Raw genomic sequence first — 24399 nt, 5'->3', positions numbered from 1 at the left:
AAAAATTTTTCTTTTTACAATTTCTTCCTGAGAAACTGCTTCTTTTTGTAAATTATTATTCTTCCCACTACCAAGTGTGGAGAGTTGGGTCACCTATCGTGGTTTTCTGTTGTTGTTGTTTGATTTTGTTGTTGTTTGTTTGTTTTTTCTGCCTTAATTTCTAGGAAGCTCATAATTAAACTAGCATGTTAGTTACAGAACTATGCTATCCATTAGGATTAGAGCATATTTTTTCCTACTTTTGTTCTTAATTTAAATTTGCTTGTTCATTTTGTTTTAACTCAACCTACAATCTTTGTAAAATGGGTTTTTTAGAGCAAATGGGACCACATATATATATATAATATATAATGAGCGAGAGAGAGAGTGCCAAGACTGACATAAATGTTTACATAAATGCTGATCTGAAATAATTCAGCTTCCAAATTATACTATTTCTTTTAAAGTAGTAGCATAGGAAGAATCAGACTAGTTAGGTATTATTGACTGGTGACTGTTGATGACAAATTGTCTCAACACAGCAGCGCATATCATAATGTTAGACTAAAATACAGACATATCTATGTGAAATAAAAGGTCAATTTCATAGTATTTAAAATATGTGTATTTGCCTTTAGTGATTCCATTTTTTTCCTTCTTGAACTCTTCTCTTTGTTTCTCTTCATTTTCATTTTTAATGATGTCAGCATTAACCTCCTGTCCTTCCTTTGGAAGTGTTTTGGGCAAAAAGAAAAAAGGAATGGCAGTGAGCACATTAACTCCTGCACAAATCAGAAAGCCAAACCACCATGCACCAACCCAACGAGTATCAGTAGGAGTTATGGTCAGATCATCTGTAAAAAAATATACACACTTTTGTTAGCTTAATCAGTATTTTCCATATGGACTATAGAAAAATTTTTAAATGATAATAATCAGGTACTAACCAACTGTAAAATTTGCTTATAGTTCAGACACTGATAACATTTTTCTAATAATATGTGGTATTATAATATTATCTAGTAATAAATTAGGCTGGTTATCTATCATGTAAGGGATTTAAAAGCAGATATTAACTAAACAATTACAGGTTCTATTTTGTCATCAACAAACAATTGCTTAATTGAAATAAATTCAAACTTACATGCTTAAATATTTTAAAACCAAGAAATATAGTTGAAGTGCAGTAGATGGGATTCCATATCAGATTAGCATTTTATCTTGCTCTGCTGCTTTCTGGTTTGGAATATTTGAAAAGTTATTTAAACTCCTCCACTACAGTTTGCTCACTTGTAAAGTGGCGATCATTTATCAAACTGAGGACTAAGTTAGGCCATGATTATATATCATAACATATCTGAGATACTTCGTATACTCTAGGCACTGTAAAAATAGATTTTATTGAATTACCTGTGTTCACAGATCCAGTGTCAACATAAACATTTGCACAGAATGATGCCAGCAAAAGTCCAATCAAAGGACCAATAATAGTTCCGGTTTCTACAAACCCTAAAAATAAATAAAAATATAAGGTTATAGTACAGTTATATGCCCACATAAAAAGTTCTAGGTCCATGAAAAGCCTGAAGAGTGAATGTTTTTGCCTTAGATACTTTTGACTAGATAAACAATTTATACAAAAGTTAAGCTTGATGTACATACAAGTAATCCTTTTTTCTATAAATGTTGAAAAAGAACCTCATAATTTAAGGCCACGTTCCCCTGGCCTCCAAATTCTCTTTCATGCTGCATCACAGGTAAAGATTTGCTGTAGCAGCACAGGCAGTCCCAGCTGGGATCATGCCATTGACTAGGTCATGATATAACCAAGGTCCTGTGAATTCATCCCATAGCCACATTTTGGGAGGAATTCTAAAGCAATATCATTTATAATAAGTTTCTTATGGCACACTCCTCAGAAAAGTTTCATTCTCAGATCTGCAACTTGAAACTCCCTTCTGGCTATGTCCTCATTATTATTACATGATACAACTCTTTGATTTTATCATATTCTTCTTCCTTTTCTTCCACATTTTTATTTTCCATGTCCATCAGTCCTATCTGTCTTTGTTTAAATTCTTATTCATTAAAATTACATCATCAGCCGTCTCATCATTTGCCCACAATTCAGAGCCTACGCTGAACCCTCCATGATCTCTGAAAATCCAGACATGAGCTTCTTCGATTTTCTTCCTGTTCACTTCAAGATTTGGTTTTGCCTATTGTCCCTGCCTTCTCCGTGGTTCTGTGGAGAACCCACCCTGTCCACACCTGACTTTTTGGTTCCAACCCCTTTTATCTTCTCTAAGGTCTTGCTCTACCAAACACTCCCTCTCTTGTGATTGTTCAATTTCCCTGTAGCCAACGATTCTACGAAATCTCAAATCCACCCCACTTTCTCTCCCTTCATTACATTCTCTGCCTCTTACTTCCTTACCTCTCACTCAATTTACTCAAATCCTTTTACATTCTCTTTCAAATACTCTCAGGTAGCACCAGTGAACACTTTGTCACTAAACTGTCCTCTTTTGGTCTTCATCTTCCTAGCTTTCTAGGTTATTTGATATTACTGGCCAACTCCTCTTTTCACATTTTTTTTTTGAGATGGACTCTTGCTCTGTTGCCCAGGCTAGAGTGCAGAGGCACAATCTTCAATTGCAAACTTGGCCTCCTGGGTTCAAGTGATTCTCCTGCCTCAACCTCCCAAGTAACTGGGATTACAGACACGTACCACCGCACCCAGCTAATTTTTGTATTTTTAGTAGAGACGGGGTTTCACCATGTCAACCAGGCTGGGCTTGAACTCCTGACCTTGCGACCCACTAGCCTCAGCCTCCCAAAGTGCTGGGATTACAGGCCTGGGCCACAGTGGCCAGCCACATTTCTTCCTAAGACTTTTATTAAACTATACATGCATTGTTTCATTGTGTTCTCATGACTATTCCTTTTTTGATTTTCCTTTCTCCTAGTCTATTTACTAAGTAGAACAGTATTTTATCTTAATATTTTCCAGTATGTATATGGTCTTCCACAACAACCTAATTTCTCCCTCTTCATTTCATTTATTACCTCTCTATAGATGATTCACAAAAGTTTTTTTTTTTTTTTTTTTTGACACAGAGTTTCGCTCTTGTTGCCCAGGCTGGAGTGCAATGGCGCAATCTCTTGGCTCACTGTAACCTCTGCCTCCCGGGTTCAAGCAATTCTCCTGTCTCAGCCTCCCGAGTAGATGGGATTATAGGTGCATGCCACTACACCTGCCATTTTTTGTATTTTTAGTAGAGCTGGGGTTTCGTAGTATTGGTAAGGCTGGTTTCGAACTCCTGACCTCAGGTGATCCACCTGCCACAGCCCCCCAGAGTGCTGGGATTACAGGCATGAACCACTGTGCCCGGCCAATTCTCAAACTTTTAATCTAGCTTTTATGTTCTCTTTTAAACTCCAGAGCCTTACATGGTACTGTTTTCTTGATGTAAAGCTATTTGATTTATAGCTATTTGGTTATGCATACACTCATGTACACACCATATACATATATATGTATATACACACACTATATATATTACTAATAATTATGTAGTTCTTCATTTACTAACCTTATATGAACCATATCATATTCATTTAAATATGTATAGAGATGATCACAGCTATATTTATATATAATATACCCTAGTATTTGTCAAATAAAGAAATAGACATCATAGCAAGGTGTTTGTTAATTTCTTGTAGGAAAGTGTTTGCATTCTTTTAATATAAGTGTGTGAAGGAATTTGAAAGGACTCAATAGAAAATCACTGAAATAGATTATTGCAAAATTATTGAGTGGTCAAAAAGTTTCAAAAGTCACTTTGGTTAATTATCCCTCAATATTTTCATCCATCTTAATTATGTATAAATCATTTCTGTCTTTTCTTACCCTCTTTGATTTTCTAGATATGCCGCCATATGTTAATAGCAAAATGTTCCTATACTAAATGTTACAGGTTTATGACCAACTATTGATAAAATAACAAAAAATATAAGCAAGTCATGCATAATAAATTGAGAATATTTCAGAGATTGAAAGACAGCACAAGAAGGTGGGTCTTAAGTTGGCTATTGTGCCAGGTGACCTACGTGGATTTTAAAAAGGCAATTTCAAGAAACATAACCAAAAAGATGAAAACATGTTTGTGAAAAATATGATAAAGCCTGTCTGTACGGAGAGATCATGATGAAGAGAAACTATATAGAAACTAGGTAAGTGAATGTCATTCAGAGCCATGAGTAATAAGTGGAGAGATCAGATTTAATAAATGAGGAACCTATATATGTCATAAATATAGTAGAGAAGACATGATTAAAACAATGCTTGAGAAATACTATACTGTAAAATTGTTTTAAACTGAGAGAAGAAAACACTGAAGAGAAAATAATCAATACAGAGAAACTATAAAGTATGCGAAGCTAAACAAAAATAGAGGTAGTGAGAATAGTGAGAAAATTTCTGAATATATGGAACATTTTAGAGAAAACATTGGTAAATCTCTTAACAGACTGAATATAGTGTGGTGCCAAGCAAATGAAGGGATCACCTCCAAGGGCACTAGATTTGTGGTATTTCCAATAGCAGAAAGCAGATTTATTTTTTAAATGGCTCATTGTCATTTAGCATATCATATCTCCAACAAACTTTTATGGAAGGCCAACTGTGCCAAGACACTCTACTCACCATTGTGGATCTCACTAAGACTACAGAAATACGACTAATTTCTACCCTCGAGGAACTTATGCCCTGAAAAGAAGCTAAGGTAGATTTTCAAACTTACCAATATATAAAGGAGAATTTTCAGATTTGGCAAAATCTTCTATATAGGAAATACCCAACGGCATGATGGGAGTTTCGCCCATTCCACGTACAATATTTCCTACCAGGACATACACCCACATTAATGATTTAACTTCCTTTGTACACTCTGCATTAAAAAAAAAAAGACACGACATTAGCGCTTTGATAATAAAGTGTCAATAATGGTAATTCCATGTTTTCTGCATTTCACAGTTATGTGACCATGGCACCTTGTCAGTGATGTCACTACTCCAGCAATGACTTCTTGGGGCATTCCTACTGCATTTTCTGACAGAGGACTTGGGTATGGACAAGTGTAAGTGATATGCTGAGCCAATCCCTACTGAGTTGGGAGAGATGAATATGCACACCTCCTCCCAATGAGTGTTCAGTAACACCTCATTGGTAGTTTCATAGCAGTGTTACACCACAGATATCGGCAAACACTAAAAATCAAGGTTTTTATTCTCTGAAGAGATTCAGTTCTTCAGAAACTCTTGGACCTATTCAACTGCTACAAGTGCTTCCCCCTTCCTATCCGACTTTGGGGAGACGAAAACACAAAAATATTTTTCTCTAGACTTGGTACTATATGAGATTTAAACAAGAGTCTCGCTGAAGTGTGAATTCTCTACAACTCTAATTATTTTATAGAAACTGAAAATATTTAACTGGGTAATCATCATAGGTTCTCTATAGAGCATGTTGTATGTTGTAACCACCAAATAACTTTCAATACAGAAATCCACCCCAATCCTTAGAGGTGCAGCTGCTTAGTAAAATAACAAAGACGGGACCAAAGGGAATAGAAAGTGAGAATCATAGGGAGATCTGAAGAATTCTGTCAATCTCTTTGCCATTTATGTTCTAAGCCAAAATAGGTGGTAAGCTGTGAGGAAGCTCTGTGGAGTCCTGTTTTCAGAAAAGTGAAGGACAATGCACTCACACTTTTTAAACTAGCCAGGTGAGACCTGTGGGGTCCTGACAATGGCTGGGTCCAGGAATTTCTTGTGAGGGCTATCTCTCCGTCATTTCCAGTCAGAAAATAATAGTCTCTATTTCTGGGTATTCAGATTTTTTGTGTGATGTGCAAAGTGACTTGTGTCTAGAGAACACAGGCTAACTCTAGGCCTATTCTAGGGCAAAATCAAAAGCATCAATGCCCCTTCCTGGAGATGTGCCAGAATGGGAAGGTTTTTCTGTATCCACAATGAAGCATCTGGGTCAGTCGTTGGCAATAGCTAGCTCAGGAAGAGAACACAGGCCACTGTTAATGTCACTGTTTTCCTTTGTTTCCCCCATGGGGGTTCTTTGGCTTCTTCTGAGACAGATATTTTTAAACTTTTTGAAACGATTTTGGTTTCCTGATTCAATGACGGTCATGAAATTCCCACCCTTGTGGATTACTACAACTTCCACCAACATGAATCCAGAATAAAAATGTCCCCATAAAAAAAGGAAACGTTCTGGATTGAGTCATTAGAGTCATCTCCAGACCAATTATAACCAAAAGATTATATGGGTCCCTTAGCAGAAGGGATAGAAGGAGCAGAAGCCAGTACGTTGGTGCCTAAGGCTACAGGAAGCGGAAAGAAGCACTACTATTGTGTAGAATTTTCAAGCACCAACTCAAGCAGAGAAAAGAAGGGAGCAGAAAGACAAGTTCCTAAAATCCATCTTGTCTTTTTGTTCTATTCAACAGAAAGGGAATAGAGTAATTCAGAACTGAAGACTGTTTGCCTGTTTTCCCTGCTATAAAAGATCAGTGATAGAGCACAAATCTCTTGAACTTGTTTCTATTGTAGTTTCCTATTTACCTAATCATATACATCAAATCATCAACATAAATCCATCCTTCTAAAACATTTTCCCCTGTGGGAAAAACTCAACAGTGGTTCTTGAATAGATGTTTTAGACTTTCTCCTTTTTTTTTTTTTTTTTTGAGACAGAGTCTCACTCTGTTGCCCAGTTTGGAGTGCAGCAATCTAGGCTCACTGCAACCTCTGCTTCCCGGGTTCAAGTGATTCTCCTGCCTCAGCCTCCTGAGTAGCTGGGATTACAGGCACCCGCCACCACACCTGGCTAATTTTTGTATTTTTAGTAGAAATAGGGTTTCACCATGTTGGCCAAGCTGGTCTCAAACTCCCGACTTCTGGTGATCTGCCTGCCTTGGCCTCCCAAAGTGCTGATATTACAGGCATGGGCCACCACACCTGGTCCTTTAACTTTTTTTTAAATAACTGTGTTAATAAATAAACAAAGAACTCTTAATAAATACATTCAAATATATGAAAAATAATATTCTTTATTATTAGCTTTCTTATTCTCCACTGTGACTGCTTTGGAAGTTCCTGGAGAGAGAACATGTCTTTGTTTATTTACCTAACTCAACCAAACCCAATAACTCATTTAGAGCTTTTCAGCAGAAAGTGTTCAGTTGTAAGTTCACAGGACAGAAATCAACACAATGAAGTAGACAACCTGATGGATCTTGTGTTGGTCTTAAAATCTGCGTTCCATTTTCCATACACAAGAAACTGCCTGAGGATAAGTTGCCTGAAACTGAAACTGTAGATTCATATTCATATCTGTATAAACACAGGGAAAACATGTTGATGTTAAGGAGGTAATGAGAACAACGTGGGCAATGTACAGATTATTACCTTCTGTTTCCTGTACACCACAACATTCAAATCCAGTAAAAATATCTTTTCATCTTTGCCATCTAAGTTATCATAAGTTAATATCATCAAAAAACTTGTCACTTACCATAAGTGTACAATTTTTTTATACTTAGCTTTCAATGATTTGCCTGTGGATGGTTTACCTTTAGATTACCAAATATCAACCTTCTTTGATTTTTAGGTTATCATTTCCTGGAAGTAATTATTATGGGAAAAGGAATACAAACTTTAAAAAAATGAGAAATTTAATAATGCATAATTAGGAAGATAAAAGGTTTGAAGGGAATAACACAACAAAACAAGTCTTCAGTTTCACATTTTCTAAAGTTTGCTCAGAAGAAGCAAAACTTCCACTTTCTAAGACACCATACAATAATTCCTCCATGTATTTCATAAACCCCTAAGAAAAAAGAAATATTTGCCCATCGTAATGAGAGGCATTAGAGAATCTCAATCACCATGACACATAACGTAATGACTTTTCCTCTTCTCATAAGAACAAGTGGAATAATAAACTGTGACCATTTAATTTAAGCAAATTACCACAAGATCCATATGCTTTTCCTCAGTAAGTAAATTACGTGCTGCAAGAATGGGGGGGAAAAGTATGTTTAGTGAAGTCTGTTAGAAATTATGCTTGATTGCTTTCTACGTTTCTCTTAGATAAGCTAACCAGAAGAAAACTTGCCCTTCTGAGTTTCACAAAAGCTAGTGTTATGCCACTGATAGTCTTAATTTCTGTGCTATAGGATATAATAAAAAGGCTCAAAACACCTTCCTCTGAGAACAATTGCTCAGTGATGCCCAAAGAGTTTGGCTGTGAACTACAGACAAAGGCTTCTGTCTCCATACTCATAATCCCATGAGACATGACAACCTCAGGGAAATAACACCTTTGGCAGGTGGTAAAAAGAAATGTAAGTAGTAGCTGAATATTACTTGACATTATTTTGGATAAGATAAGAAATAAAAGGAAAGGAAAGTCTCTTTGCTTAGAAACTCTGATGAGAGGGCATTTGCCCTGCCAGTGGAGAACAAAATATGTTTTGTTAATTTAGCCACTAAAAATCCAAAAACTCAAAGTCCATTCATTCCCAAAGCACCAGAAAATGACAGTAAATAGATTTTCAAACAGAATAGGAAAAGGCATAATTCCATAAGGATAGAAAGAATGGAGAATTTGACAATAAAAGCAAGCTCAACAAGATTTTGAAAATGGAAAAGCAGGTGACTGAGTGGTCACCGAAACAGAAGATATGAGAAGTATGTAAGTGCCTGCAAGGAAGCAATGCCACAAAGCCCGGGAACGTTCAGTCAAGATACTTATAAATTCAAAAGTGAGTATGGTCCAAAACACAGGAGAGTGCAAACATTTTGATTTAAAGTGTGTTTAAGAAACATTAAACTCCCAGAGACATCCCGCCACTCCAGCTGAAAATGTCCATGACTCCAGAGTCTGGAGAGGACACTGAGCATAGAAAAGCAATACAAAAAAATTGGAAGCATTAGATTTTTAAAAAAATCTACATATTAAACAGTGAGATTCCCACTCGCATTTGGCTGGTAGCTAAGCTTCTACTTCCCAAGGAATAGACTGAAGAATCCCTGCCTAGGAAAACAGGTTATGTGCAATTCTGAGCCATCTGTAAAATAGCCAGTCCCTATGCAATGACTCAAGAAAGAAGTCCTCCATTAACCAAGTCCTACACATGTATACAGAACTTCTAGTTAGCTTCTTGTTATTGTTATTCCTCCCTGTTAAGTGTAAATAGATAACAAAGGACCACCAGTTATATGAGAGAAGTCTGTAACAATAAAGTCAGCTACAAACAAATTTTTTTAAAAAGTGCACTTAGAGGAACCAGAGACCAAAAAGAAAGATGAACAGAATTTAGATGGAAGAGACAATGTATTCTTGAAAGAATAATAAGATGTTCCTTAAAAAGAGGCATTCAAAGAACAAGAGCCCTTGAAAATTAAAAATGTGGCATAAGCTAGAAAGCCATTCAAAGGCATGGAAGATAAAGTTAAATCCCCCAGAAAGTAACAAGGAGAAAAGAGAACAAAAAACTAGGGATAAAAGATGAGAAAAACTTAAGGTTAACAAGGGCCATCCAATATTCAAGTAATAGAAGGTCTAGAAAGAGAAAACAGTTGTATGAGAGAAGGTATAGGGGCAATATAAGCAAAAACAATAATAAAACTAACTCTTCCAAATGTCCAGATTGAAGGCTCCTGGCACGATGGAGGAGGTAGATTTATACAATTATTATAAATATTGGACTTAAAGCTTAAAAGAAAATTTCAATAGTTTTCACTGAAAGAAGACTGATCACAGAGATTAGAATGGTATAGGATTCTGAATAATAACACTTAATACAAATGTTAGATAGAGCCAGAAAACATTAAGAAAACATCTTCAAAATCCCTAGGGAAAATATTTTCAATCTAGAATTTTATCCCAGACAAAGTAACAGTCAATGTGGGAGTAAAATAGAAATAGTTTCAGAGGTACAAAGTCTTACATTTTATATTTCCCCTATACACTTTCTTGGAAAGCTGTTAGATTATTTTCTTCACAAAAACAAGTGAAGAGGGAAGAGGAAAGCAGGAGACATGCCATCCAGATAATGAATAACTGAATATATGAAACAGGTAAAAAGCAAATTCTCAAGGATAATAATGAGGGCAAATTCCAAGGAAACAGCAATGTAGCAGGCCTAGAGAATTCCAAGTTCGGATTGCAGATGGAGAATTGAAAGTGATGTGTGAGGATCTCCAAGGCAAAAGTCATACACTGTGATATGGATAAGAATATTGAGAGGACATTTGCCCTGCCAGGGGAGAATCTGGTGATGAATTAGTGAGCAATACAAATAATTAGGTAATTATTAAAATCTAGGAAAAATGAAAAGTTATAAAAGAAAAGAATAACAAGCTCACATTCAGTGGTAAACAAATTTACATAATTATATAAACGTAGCATAACACTAGTATATAGGCACACCTCAGAGACATTGCACGTTTGGTTCCAGACTGCCACAATAAAGTGAATATCACAATAAAGTCACATGAATTTTTTAGTTTTCTAATGCATATAAAAGTTATGTTTGCACTATATTGTAGCCTATTAAGTGTGCAATAGCATTATGTCTAAAAGAAAATGTACACACATTAAAAGGCTTTATTGCTAAAAGATGCTAACAATCATCTGAGCCTTCAGCAAGTCATAACCTTTCTGCTGGTAGAGGCTTTAGCCTCCATGGTGATATCTGCTGGCTGATAAGTGTAGTGGCTGCTGAAGGTTGTGGGCGATGTGGCAATTTCTTAAAATAAGACAATGATAAAGTTTCCTGTGTCAATTGACTCTCCCTTTAACAACAGCTTTTTTCTGTAGCACACAACGCTGTTTGATAGCGTTTTACCCACAGTAGAACTTCTTCCAAAACTGGAGTCAATCCTTACAAGCCCTACTGCCGCTTTATCACCTAACTTTGTGTCATGTTCTAAATCATTAGCTGTCATTTCAACAGTGTTCACAGTATCTTCATCAGTAGTAGATTCCATCACAGAAAACCACATTATTTGCTTGTCCATAAACAGAAAATCTTCATTTATTCAGTTTTTATCATGAGATTGGAGCAATTAAGTTATATCTTCAGGTTCCATCTTAAATTCTAGTTCTCTTGCTGTTTCCAGCACATCTGCAGTGACTTCTTCCACTAAAGTCTGTGACTTCCTCCACTAAAGTATTGAACCCCTCAGGGTGATCCAAGAGGGTTTGAGCCAACTTTTCAAAACTCCTGTTAATGTTAAGGTTTTGCCCTCCTCTCGTGTTCCTAGTGGAACATAGAATAATAAATTATTTTGAGAAGGTTTTCAATTTATGTGACTTAGCTCCATCAGAGGAATCACTATTTATGGCAGCAATATTCTTACAAAGTGTGTGTTTTAAATCCTAAGACTTGAAGGTCAAAATTACTCCTGATTCATGGGCCGCAGAATGGATATTGTTTTAGCAGGCATGAAAATAACATTCATCTCCATGTACGTCTCCATCAAAGCTCTTGGGTAACTTAGCTGTATTGTCAATTAGCTTTATATTCTGAAAAGACTTCTCCTTCCTATATCTGAAAGTCCTAGGTGGCATCTTCTTTCAAAAGAAAGTTGTTGCCACTTTGGGAGGCCGAGGCAGGCGGATCACCTGAGGTCAGGAGTTTGATACCAGCCTGACCAACATGGTGCAATCCCGTCTTTATTAAAAATACAAAAATTACCTGGGTATAGTGGCAGGCGCCTGTAGCTGCTTGGGAGCCTGAGGTAGCAGAATCACTTGAAACCAGGAGGCAAAAGTTGCAGTGAGCTGAGATCATGCTACTGTACTCCAGCCTGAGCAACAGAGTGAGACTCCATCTCAAAAAAAAAAAAAAAAAAATGAAGGCTGTTTCGTCCATATTGAAAATCTATTATTTAGCGTAGCCGCCCTCAACAATTATCCTAGCTAGATCGTCTGGAAAACTTGCTGTAGCTTTGCTTCACCTTCCACTTTTATGTTATGAAGACAGCTTCTTTCCTTAAACCTCATGAACCTAACTCTGTTGACTTAAAAATTTTCCTTCTGTGGCTTCCTAATCTCTCTTAACTTTCATAGAATAGAAGAGAGAGCCTTGCTCTTCTGGCTTAAGGGAATGTTGTGGCTGGCTTAATCTTCTATTCAGACTACTCAACCTTTCCCCATCTCGGCAATAAGACTGTTTCACTTTCTAATCATCTGTGTCTTTCTTGAAATAGTACTTTTAATTTTCTTTAAAAACTTTTTCTTTGTCTTCACAGCTTGGCTGTTTGGTGCAAGTGGCTTAGCTTTTGGGCCTATCTTGGATTTCATCAACTTGTCCTCCTCCCGAGCTTAATCATTTCTAGCTTTAGATTTAAAGTGACAGATGTACAACTCTTTCTTTCACTTGAAAACCTGGAGGCCAAGACAGGACTATTATAAGAATTGGCCGAATTTCAACATTTTTGTATCTAAAGAAATAAGAGGGCCCAAGGAGAGGGCGAGAAATGGGGCAATGGCTGGTCAGTGGGGCAGCCAGAATGCATGCAACATTTATTGATTATGTTCACCATCTTAAGACCACCACGGTGGCTCACGCCTGCAATCTCAACATTTTGAGAGTCTGAGGCAGGAGGATTGCTTGAACCTAGGAGTTTGAGATGATCCAGGGCAACATGCCAAAACCCTGTCTTTACAAAAAAAAAATACGAAAATTAGCCAGGTATGATGGCAAGTGCCTGTAGTTTCAGCCACTTGGGAGACTGAGGTGAGAGGATCGTCTGAGCCTGTGGAGGTCGAAGCTACAGTGAGTGAGATCACACCACTGCACTCCAACTTGGGTGATACCCTGTCTCTAAAAAAATAAATAAATAAATAAATAAATAATCATCTTAAATGGGCATAAGTTAGTGGCATGCCAAAGCAATTGCATTAGTAATAACAATGATCACTAATCACAGATTATCATGGCAGATACAATAATAATGCCAAAGCTTAAAATATTGCAAGAATTATTAACTGTAACCCAGACACAAAGTGAGCATATGCTGTTGAAAAATGATTGTCATTGAATGAGTCTAATATTCAACAGAGGGTTGCCATAAAACTTCAATTTGTGAAAAATGCAATATCTGCAAAATGCAACAAAGTGAGATGCAATAAAGCAGGGTACACCAGGATTCAAAACTAATGGATTAGCATTTACTCAGAAATACAAAGGCAAGGCAGGCACTGTGGCTCACACCTGTAATCCCAGCACTTTGGGAGGCTGAGGTGGGTGGATTGCTTGAACTCAGGAATTCCAGACCAGTCTGGCCAACTTGGGGAAACCCCATCTTTACTAAAAATACAAAAATTAACTGGGCTTGGTGACACACCTATAATCCCGGCTACTCAGGAGGCTGAGGCAGGAGAATTGCTTCAACTCAGGAGGTTGCAGTGAGCCAGGAGATGGCACCACTGCACTCCAGCCTGGAAGACAGAGTGAGTGAGACTCTGCCTCAACAAAAATCAAAACAGAGGCTGAGGCAGGTGTATCATGAGGTCAGAAGATCAAGACCCTCCTGGCTAACATGATGAAACCCTGTCTCTACTAAAAATACAAAAACTTAGCCAGGTGTGGTGGATGCGACTGTAGTCCCAGCTACTCAGGAGGCTGAGGCAGGAGAATCACTTGAACCCGGGAAGTGGGTTGCAGTGAGCTGAGATCATACCATTGCACTCCGTGACAAAGCGAGACTTATTCTCAAAACAAATAAACAAATAATAAAAACAGATCAAAAAGAAAGAAATTGGAAACAAATAGAAGAAAAAGCTAAAAGTTGTACATGCTTGCCTCTGGAAAGCAGTAATAAGCAACAAGGGAGAACTTTTTATTAATATAAGCCTTTTTGTATAATTTCTATTTTTATGACTTTTGTACATAGTTACTTTGGCAAAAATTAAAAGAAAAATCAACCTTCAGACTGGTCCGTCCCTTGGTGACCTACAATTAAACAGAATCTCATTATAATTAGAAGTACTTACATGGTCCTGAGAAGGGAATAATCCCAAGTTTTGGCTGATCCTGAGAATCTTTTCACCAGACTCAACTCCATGAGAAAAGTGTCCCAAATGCCCATTGCATAAATTGACAAAACTGACTATGTAAGTGGAAGTGAGGCAGCCAAGAGCACAAAACAGACAGAGGAAACAGAATGTGCATTTTCCCCTTCTCGTTACAATGCTCTGTGCTGTTGGAAAGCATTTCTCCTGGAGAGGAAAGTACAAGCTTCATTTCCTGCGAGTGAAATTTGACCACCCAAAATTATCAGACTGGAATACTTACCGGTTCATGAGGAAATGAGGTAGTGATTTTAAGAAACAGCCTAGGCCCATAACCACACATCCAGTGCCAATCATTATAGGTCTGTGCAGTTTGGTTCCAAAATAACTCACAAATATAATCAACAAAAGATTTCCTAGAAAAATATTGAGAATAATTGTTTTAAAAAATACGAACAATGTCTTAATTAACAGCCTCACCCAACCATTTACATTCTAGCATTTACTGCGTAACAACTATCTTAAATAATGGGATTTGTGCTAGGATTGCATTTAATAATAAATGAACAAAACACAATCTCTGCCCTCAAGAAGGATGTTATTTTTACAATGTAGACAGATGCAGAAACAGATATCTGTGGAACACCAACATTTATAGAGAAGAAAAGAAGAGAAGCCAGTGAAAGGAACTAAAGAATGGTTCTGGGAAATGTAAAAGACTCTATTTGTGACTGTCTAGACTTGGAAATGAGGTGCAAAAGGTGTCAGCCTGCATGTGACCTCGGGCCTTTCTCTCAATGCCTGCTCCATAGAACGCTCTCATGTTTCCTAAGCCCAGAAAGAGAAGCAACAGTCAAATTTAGAGAACTTCATGTTTTGTAGCTCCTTGTTTAAAAATACCTTCATTTTGATCAAGACAGGGATCTATTTTTTTTTCTACTTCTTTCCCTAGATCAGACAATGCAGTTAAGTAAAAATTAGTAGTCCCCCACTTCTACTGGGTATTTTTTTTTTTTACACTTTGACTTCCTCCTTTCCTATTTGAATACCCTTTATTTCTTTTTCTTGCCTGATTGCTCTGGCTAGAACTTCTAATACTATATTGAATAGGAGTGGTGAGAGAGGGCATCCTTGTCTAGTGCCTGATTTCAAAGGGAATGCTTCCAATTTTGGCCCATTCAGTTTGATATTGGCTGTTGGCTTGTTGTAAATAGCTTTTATTATTTTGAGATACATTCCATCAATACCTAGTTTATTGAGGGTTTTTAGCATAAAGGGCTGTTGAATTTTGTGAAAGGCCTTCTCTGCATCAATTGAGATAATGATGTGGTTTTTGTCTTTGGTTCTGTTTATGTGGTGAATTACGTTTGTAGACTTGGGTATGTTGAAACACCCTTGCATCCCCGGGATGGATCCTACTTGATCATGGTGGATAAGCTTTTTGATGTGCTGTTGCAGTCGGTTTGCCAGTATTTTATTGAAGATTTTTTGCATCTATGTTCATCATGGATATTGGCCTGAAGTTTTCTTTTCTTGCTGAGTCTCTGCCAGGTTTTGATATCAGGGTGATGTTGCTCTCATAAAATGATTTGGGAAGGATTCCCCTTTTTGGATTATTTGGAATAGTTTCAGAAAGAACGGTACCAGCTCCTCTTTGTATGCCTGGTAGAATTTGGCTGTGAACCCATCTGGACCTGGGCTTTTTTTGTGTGGTAGGCGCTTAATTGCTGCCTCAACTTCAGATCTTGTTATTGGTCTGTTCAGGGTTTCAACTTCTTCCTGGTTTAGGCTTGGAAGGAGGCAAGTGTCCAGGAATTTGTCCATTTCTTCCAGGTTTACTAGTTTATGTGCTTAGAGTTGTTTGTAATAATCTCTGATCATTGTTTGAGTTTCTGTGGAATCTGTGGTGATTTCCCCTTTATCATTTTTTATTGCATCTATTTGATTCTTCTCTCTTTCTTTTTTATTAATCTGGCTAGTGGTCTATTTTGTTGATCTTTTTGAAAAACCAGCTCCTGGATTTATTGATTATTTGAAGGATTTTCGTGTTTCTATCTCCTTCAGTTCTGCTCTGATCTTAGTTATTTCTTGTCTTCTGCTAGGTTTTGAGTTTTTTTGATCTTGCTCCTCTAGCTCTTTCAATTTTGGTGATAGGGTGTCAATTTTAGATCTCTCCTTGCTTCTCATGTGGACATTTATTGCTATATATTTTCCTCTAGAAACTGCTTTAAATGTGTCCCAGAGATTCTGGTATGTTGTGTCTTCATTCTCGTTGGTTTTGAAGAACATTTTTATTTCTGCCTTCATTTCATTGTTTATCCGGTCAATATTCAAGAGCCAGTTGTTCAGTTTCCATGAAGCTGAGTGGTTCTGGGTTAGTTTCTGAATTCCGAGTTCTAATATTGTTATGTGTGAATTTGATCCTGTCATTTTGATGCACTGTGGTCTGAGAGACTGTTTGTTATGATTTCTGTTATTTTGCATTTGCTCAGGAGTGATTTACATCCAATTATGTGGTCAATTTTAGAGTAGGTGTGTTGTGGTACTAAGAAGAATGTATATTCTGTGGAGTTGGGGTGGAGAGTTCTGTAAATGTCTATTAGGTTTGCTTGGTCCAGGTCTGAGTTCAAGTCCTGGATATCCTTGTTAATTTTCTGTCTCGTTGAACTGTCTAATATTGACAATGGGGTGTTAAAGTCTCCCACTATTGTGTGGGAGTCTAAGTCTCTTTGTAAGTCATTAAGAACTTGCCTTATGTATCTGGGTGCTCCAGTATTGGGTGCGTATGTATTTAGGATCATTAGCTCTTCTTGTTGCATTGATCCTTTTACCATTATGTAATGTCCTTCATTGTCTCTTTTGATCTTTGTTGCTTTAAAGTCTATTTTATCAGAGACGAGAATTGCAACTCCTGCTTTTTTTTGCTCTCCATTTGCTTGGTAAATCTTCCTCCATCCCTTTATTTTGAGCCTTTGTGTATCCTTGAATGTGAGATGGGTTTCCTGGATACAGCACACTGATGGGTTTTGGTTTCTTTATCCTATTTGTCAGTCTGTGTCTTTTGATTGGGGCATTTAGCTCATTTACATTTAGGGTTAATATTGTTGTATGTGAATTTGATCCTGTCATTTTGATGCCAGCTGACTGTTTTGCCCATTAGTTGATGCAGTTTCTTCATTATGTTGATGCTCTTTACCATTTGGTATGTTTTGGAGTGGCTGCTACTGGTTGTTCGTTTCTATGTTTAGTGCTTCTTTCAGGAGCTCTTGTAAAGCAGGCCTGGTGGTGATGAAATCTCTGAGTACTTGCTTGTTTGCAAAGGATTTTATTTTTCCTTCACTTATGAAGTTTAGTTTGGCTGGATATGAAATTCTGGGTTGCAAGTTCTTTTCTTTAAGGATGTTGAATATTGGCCCCCACTCTCTTTTGGCCTGTAGGGTTTCTGCTGAGAGATCTGCTGTGAGTTTGATGGGCTTTGCTTTGTGGGTAACCCGACCTTTCTCTCTCACTGCCCTTAGCATTTTCTCCTTCATTTCAACAAAACAAAAACAAAAACAAACAAACAAAAAAAACAAATGTAAATTAGGTCTTTTCACATTGTCCCATATTTCTTGGAGAATTTGTTCATTCTTTTTCACCCTTTTTCTCTAATCTTGCCTTCTCGTTTTATTTTATTGAGTTTATCTTCAACCTCTGATATCCTTTCTTCTGCTTGGTCAATTCAGCTGTTGAAACTTGTGCATGCTTCTCGAAGTTCTCGTGTTGTGTTTTTCAGCTCCATCAATTAACTTATATTCCTTTCTAAGTTGTCTATTCTCATTAGCATTTTAACAAATCTTTTTTCAAAGTTCTTAGTTTCTTTGCATTGGTTTAGAACATCTTCTTTTGACTCACAGAAGTTTCTTATTACCCACCTTCTGAAGCCTGATTCTGTCAATTCATCACACTCCTTCTCCATCCAGCCTTGTTCCCTTGCTGGTGAGGAGTTGTGATCCCTTGTAGGAGGAGAGGCATTCTGGTTTCGGGTGCTTTCATCCTTTTTTCACTGGTTTCTTCCCATCTCTGTGGATTTATCCACCTGTCATCTTTGTAGTTGTTGACTTTCAGATTGGGTCTCTGAGTGGATATCCAGTTTGTTGATGATGAAGTTATTTCCTTCTGTTTCTTAGTTTTCCTTCTAACAGTCTGGCCCCTCTGCTGTAGGACTGCTGAGGTACACTTCAGGCCCTGCTTGGCTGAGGATCACCTGCAGCAGCTGCAGAACAGTAAGGGTTGCTGCCAGTTTCTTCTTCTGCTATCTTTGTCCCAGAAGGATACCTGCCAAATGTCATTCTGAGCTCTCCTTTATGAGGTGACTCTTTGGATATACATGTGTCAGGTAGCTACTTGAGGAGACAGTCTGTCCTTTATAGGAGCTCAAGTGCTGAGCTTTGATCTTTTCTGTTCATTTAGAGCTGCTGGGCAGGTACATTTAAGTCAGCTGCAGCAGAACTCATAAATCCCCTTTTTTTCCCCCACGTGCTCTGCCCCGGGTAGTTAGGGCTTTATTTATGAGTTTCTGTTGTGTTGCTGCCTTTTTATCAGGGCTGCCCTGCCCAGTGAGGAGGCAGCCTAGTCACTGTCTGCCTGCAGAGGCTTTGTGGAGCTGCTGTGGGCTCCACCCAGCTTCTGTGTGAATTTCCCTGCTGTCCTGTTTATATGGGTGTAGCTAGAACTGCCTCAGCAAAGCCAGCCCACCTCTGTAATGATGAACTCTCTCTGTAATGGCAGGCTGCCACAGCAATGGCAATCTACCTCCATAGTGGTGGAGTGCCTTGGTAATGGCGGATGCCCTCCCCAACAGAACTGGACCTTCCTGGGTTCAGCTGTGCTTGCTGTGAAACTCTCAACCCAGAGCATTTCCAATTGCTGTTTTTTTGTGGGGGTGGGACCAGCCAAGCCTGATCACCTGGCTCCCTGCCAGGTGATCCTTTTTTTTTTAGTTGAACGGTTGACTCTCTCCCAGGTGTTCCAGTCACCTGTTGAAAAGGCACCGGAATCTGTGTGATTTCCTGTTTGGCAACCCACGGCACCAACTGAAACAGCAGCACTGAGATTCATGGCATTTTTTTTGCCCAGGAATCTCCTGGCCTGGCTCCCTGTTTCAGTCCCCTTTTTAATCAGATGAATGGATGACTCTGCCTTCCTGGAGCTCCAATTGCCAGCTAAAATGGTGCCTGGACCCATGTATTTTGTACAGAGAACTGCCATCCCAGGGTGCTGGCAAAGCAGCCGCGCCTGCCAAACCAGCCACACTAGCAACCCGTGGGGCTCCTCCGCCTGGGAATCTCCTGGTCTGTGGCAATAAAAATCCGTCTGGAAATGCAGCGTCCACTCACCCTCTGCACTTTCACTGGGAGCTGCAATCCTGAGCTGCTCCTAATCGGCCATCTTGGATCTACCTACTGGGTCTTAAGTGAGTCTGGATTTGAGGAATAAAAATGGCAATGAAAAATGTAACCCCATGTCTTAGGATGAAGCATTAGAATAAAGAAACTAATGGGGGAATGCTCATCTGATGGACAGATCCTCGAAGAGTGTGGAGTAAAGAGCTGAAAAAACCAAATATATGAGAAAGGTTTTTGCAAACCATACAATTTTTAATTCAGTAAATAATATCTACCTTGCTCTCACTGTATATAAGGAACACCTCTGCAATGACTCAAGATTATAAAAAGTTCAAAAATTTTTTTCCTCAAGGAGTTAATGATTTTCTCAGTGGTGTATATTTTTAAAACCTTTCTTTCCATCTATATTTTTTCTAGTCTGCCTTATATGTAGAAGATATGTCAATTTGTACATTATTTTATATATAGAGGAAAGTGCCCCACCTCTATAACTATATCAGCCAAACTGACCTCTCTAGGTTTCTAACATCTCATCACTAAAGCCATCAATGTTGAAGGTAGTGTCTACAGAGGCCATTGTTTGAAATCCATATTTATTTTTTGAAAGAAAAAAGAAAGAACTTTCCTTCTTCATGTAACAGTGAGTTCATCTTTTAAACTGCCTTGCTCTGTCAGAAAATAATTATTATGAGAAAGCATGGGAAAAGAGAAGTACGATTTTGTCAAAAGTATGGAAAATGCTGCCTGTGAAACTGACTGGGGAAATGTAAGCTAAGTGATATGTCAATTGGCATTTGTAAATTACCTCTCTTTTGTCCCTCAACACTATTTCTGATCTTCATCACTCTCCTCAAGCTACCTATCACCACCCACTAGTGGTAGAAATTGTTAATATTTTTTGCTTTATCAAGAAATTTGAGGCAATCAAACATGAAGGCATCTGAGTTTTCCACCTGATAGCCTTACCACCTTCCTTCAGTTTCAGAGGTTGTGGTGCCCATCTGACCACCCATCACTAAACACACCAACAGGGTACTGCCATTTTCTTCAGCAACTTACTCTAGTAATTAAAATCTCTCATATATATTTTAAGCCTCTCTCTCTCAACTAGACTTTAGTCATTTCTCTAGTTTCCCTCCAAACTTCCCAGAATGTTCATCCATATTCATAGATTCCACTTTTTCCCCTCCCTAATTCCCTAAGGTCATTCCTACCTCTACTGCTTTCTAGCCTCTAAGTTTGCTAAAACAAAAAGTGCCCTGGCAAAGATCATCAATTATCTCCATATTATGAAACCCAGGGGATAGTTCTTCATCCTAATCTAACTGGATATTTCTGATGCTTTTGACACTGCTGGTACATGTGTTTTTGTTTTGTTTTCAAATTTTTACTCCTTTGTCTTTCACAATACTATTTGCTCCTGGTTCCCCCTCTAGTTTCTCTGACCATTCCTTCTCTTAACATTGTCATAGACTCCTTTTCTTCCATTTGTGCCTTAAATGTGTGGGCAGCTCAGGATCTATTCTTTGTCCACTGTAATTATCACCCTATGTCCTCTCCCTGAATAACCTCATAAATTTTTTCTCTAGTTTTAGCAAATGCCTACCTACTTGCTAATCAATAGCTCCAGCCCAGATAGTTCCCCAGTGCTTCAGTCTCATATAACTGCAATGTGAACATATGACTTTGTCACCAATTGTCAGCAATAGAAGTTAAAGATAAGTTCAGATGACAATATGGCTGTTGCAAATAATTTAAAATATTGACACAATAATTACTTTTAAATTAATAAATAATTTCTTTTAGTTTAATGAGTTGATTAAAAGTACAAATATTACTATATAAAAATTTGTTTTAATATCTTGATAATTCTACTTTGATATAATTGGTTTCCTTTGCACCCATGTAGTTCTTTATGCAATTGAAATTATTATTTCAGGGTCATATGGTGTTAGATTGCTAAAAGGGTCCTTGACACAGAAAGGTTAACAACCTCTTTCAATCCTCAGTGACACTCCCTCACCTAGAGGATTAGAAAATAAATGCCCTAGCAGGCACACAAAGCTCTTCATAACCCACTGACCACCCTTGCCCATTTCTCCAGGCTCATATCTTAATACTTTCCAACTTTGTCTTGGCTAGCCAATGTTATCAGGCTGAATGGTGCTCCTCACTGTGGGTAACACCCCCCATGGGCACTGAGGAAGGAGAACTTCCCAGGCACAATTAGTGCCTGAAGAATATCTTAGTCTATAGTGCTATTACTCATATACTCATATACTTTATATAATTCTTTATATATACGCATATATTAGTTTATAGAATTAGTGCCTGAAGTATAACTTACTGCTTACATATATCTAGCTTATATAATCATACTTAATACTTATATCTAGCACACTTAGTTCTATATAATCTTTCTATATAATCATATAGGTATTGTAGTCAGAGCTGTACTGACACATTTAGTGATGATTTATAGAATCCCTCTATATAACCATATAGTAGTTTGTAGTAGGAGAAATGCCTAGAGAAGTCACAGAACAGAAGCAGTACATGGGAAAACAGCCAGACCAGGACAAGAACCAAAGACCCAGGCGGTGGCATCCCTGCCTGAAAGGGCATATGCTGTATGGCAGGCTTGGAGCAAGAGCCTCTACTCCTGATAAAGGAGTTGTGATACCTTGCATCCAGTTCCCATGGAAAGTAGGCCTCGGGCCTGAGATCCTGGAAATAACCGAGGGAGAAGAACCCCTCTGGTGTGACCAGTCATGGCAGCTGTACACCCTGTCAGTCTTTTCTCACTTCTGTGCTAGCTAAAATCATCCTCCTATAAGGATGCTATCTTAAGAGAAGAGCACAGGTCTGTCAGCTCCCACTGCATTGGCTTACAAGTATCCTTCTATTAGAAATCCTTTGAAGTCTCCAGTCCCCAGATAAGAAGTGTTGCACATGACACCTGTTGTACACAGCCCACCTCCTTGCCTTGGCGACCTAATGGGGGTGGACCCCTTTTCTGTAAATGACCCTCTACTACTGCACACAGCATGGCCCCCTACTGCACATGGCCCACCTCTTTGCTCAAGTGACATAATGGGGTGGCCCCTTCACTTGTGACTCACATGATTATGTATGCCCTATTACTAAGCCTATAGATGATAACCTCACTCACGACCCTGCCCCCTGCTTGTACCTAATAAATACAGATGCTCCTGGGCATTTGGGGCCCTCGCTGATCTCCGCTCACAGGTGGCATGGCCCCCCGAGTCCAGATGCTCATCACCAATTCTTCAGTGTCCTGTCTCTTTACTTCTCGGATCCTGCACCTCAGTACAGCATAAAGGACACCCCATGACCCTGTGGGGCCCTACAGTCCTATACTCACATAGGCTATTACACTGCATCATTCTTAGGATGCTTCTTCTTCTATTGGAATTTTATTCACACTTACTTAACCTCATTTCTTCTCCTAGAAAACTTTTAGTTATCCTTCAAGAGTCTGCCTTTCCTAAATGAGTCTGTGTTCCTTTTGTTCCTGTAAGACCTTGTACATATCTATGCCTCCAAACTTACTTCATTCAATTAATGTTATTATTATTTGCATTTTTTACCTTCTATTAGATCATGATCTCAGTCTATTCATGGGCTATACAGGAAGTTAGTTCTAACTCTCTCACTGGGATCAGCACACAGGTGATACAGGGTAAGATGTAAGGAAGTTGAACACTGGTAGACAAGATCAAGAATCATCTGTTTCAGTTTTGCTTCTCCTCAATCCTGTTTTTTTGAATATGGGTTAGGTATATTGAAGGCAATTATCACCTTGAAGAAAATGGAAGCTATTATAAAACTAGAAGGGAGTGACACTCGTATTTTTATATAACTTTTTCCGGGGAAATCTTTCTTTCCTTCATTCTCGCTCTCTGTGTTCACATATTCCCAATCATCCACAAAAATCAGAGTCTACAAGTAGACTTTATTCTTCCCTAGAGGCTGCTTCTAAATTCAGAGAGATATGAAAGCAATTTTTTCTTCTCTGTATTTAGAAAAAGAATTGCCAACCTCCCAAACAAAATAGCAGAAAAATATTTGCATTTTCATTTGTAAGACAATTTCTTTGGTCTCCAACAATATCTTGTACGTCTTCTAGGTGTTCTATCTGTATCTTCTAAATACAAAGATGGAGCCCTTAGTTTCCCTTAGGGTTGTGAAATGATAGATTTAAATATAAGTACTCTAAATACTCTGTCATTCATGCTACATAACTAAGAAACTATTAGAATAAAAAGAACAATGGTGGAATATGTGGCAATATTTAGGTGCTATTATGAAGCAATATTTAAATAAATTATTTCCAAGCACATTCTAAGCTTAGCTAATCAATCAGTTTTAGAAAACATATAACTCGATCAGGTTAAATGATCTATAACATCAAATAAAGAGAATAAAATTCAGAGTAGTTCCATAGATAAGACAAAATACAAAAAGAAGAAATGCAAAAATAATTCATTACCAATCTCAAAGCTTCCATTAATGAATCCAACTAGAGATGTTGGGATGTTGAATTGTCTCTCTATTTGTGTGAGCATGGAATTCATATAAGATCCAGATAGTGTTTTGGATACATATGCACACGTTATTGCCAATAGAAACATCTAGGAAAAAAATAAGTAAGAAAACATACAAAAATTGTTTTTAAATTGTATACTTGTGTCCATTGACAAATGTCTTCCATCATAAGACTGATTGTCTCCAACAAGTAACCTTTGAATTTGCAAGAAACTCTAAAACGTAGTCTGTTCCTCTTGTCTGTCATACTATGATTTCTCTCTGAAAACTCAAAGTGAGACTAATTTTGTAGGCAGTTGCAGCCTCAATATTGTATCAGCATGCTTGTACGTACATAGAAACAAACAGTCATTC

General features: G+C 38.0%; 1 protein-coding gene across 7 annotated transcripts in view; it reads right to left on the bottom strand.

Annotated features, from left to right (window-relative positions):
* SLCO1A2 (solute carrier organic anion transporter family member 1A2) overlaps positions 1–24399 on the bottom strand; it is a 103079-nt gene that overhangs the window by 30908 nt on the left and 47772 nt on the right. For 6 of the 7 annotated variants that reach the window (XR_013521766.1, XM_035256121.3, XM_078336093.1 and 3 more), the window contains 6 exons: positions 23990–24131; positions 14373–14505; positions 7289–7395; positions 4788–4934; positions 1390–1488; positions 612–833 (listed from right to left, as the gene is read on the bottom strand). Coding sequence is in view for 6 of the 7 variants with exons in the window: in XM_035256121.3 (XP_035112012.1) it covers positions 612–833; positions 1390–1488; positions 4788–4934; positions 7289–7395; positions 14373–14505; positions 23990–24131 (850 nt within the window). In the remaining variant the exon portion in view is untranslated. The remainder of the gene's footprint in view (positions 1–611; positions 834–1389; positions 1489–4787; positions 4935–7288; positions 7396–14372; positions 14506–23989; positions 24132–24399) is intronic. The other variant, XM_078336094.1, reaches the window with a different exon arrangement.

This window comes from Callithrix jacchus, chromosome 9 (assembly GCF_049354715.1).
Source record: "Callithrix jacchus isolate 240 chromosome 9, calJac240_pri, whole genome shotgun sequence".
Lineage (NCBI taxonomy): Eukaryota > Metazoa > Chordata > Mammalia > Primates > Cebidae > Callithrix > Callithrix jacchus.
Note: the sequence above shows the minus strand (reverse complement) of the source record. Positions and strands in the feature narration are given on the sequence as shown.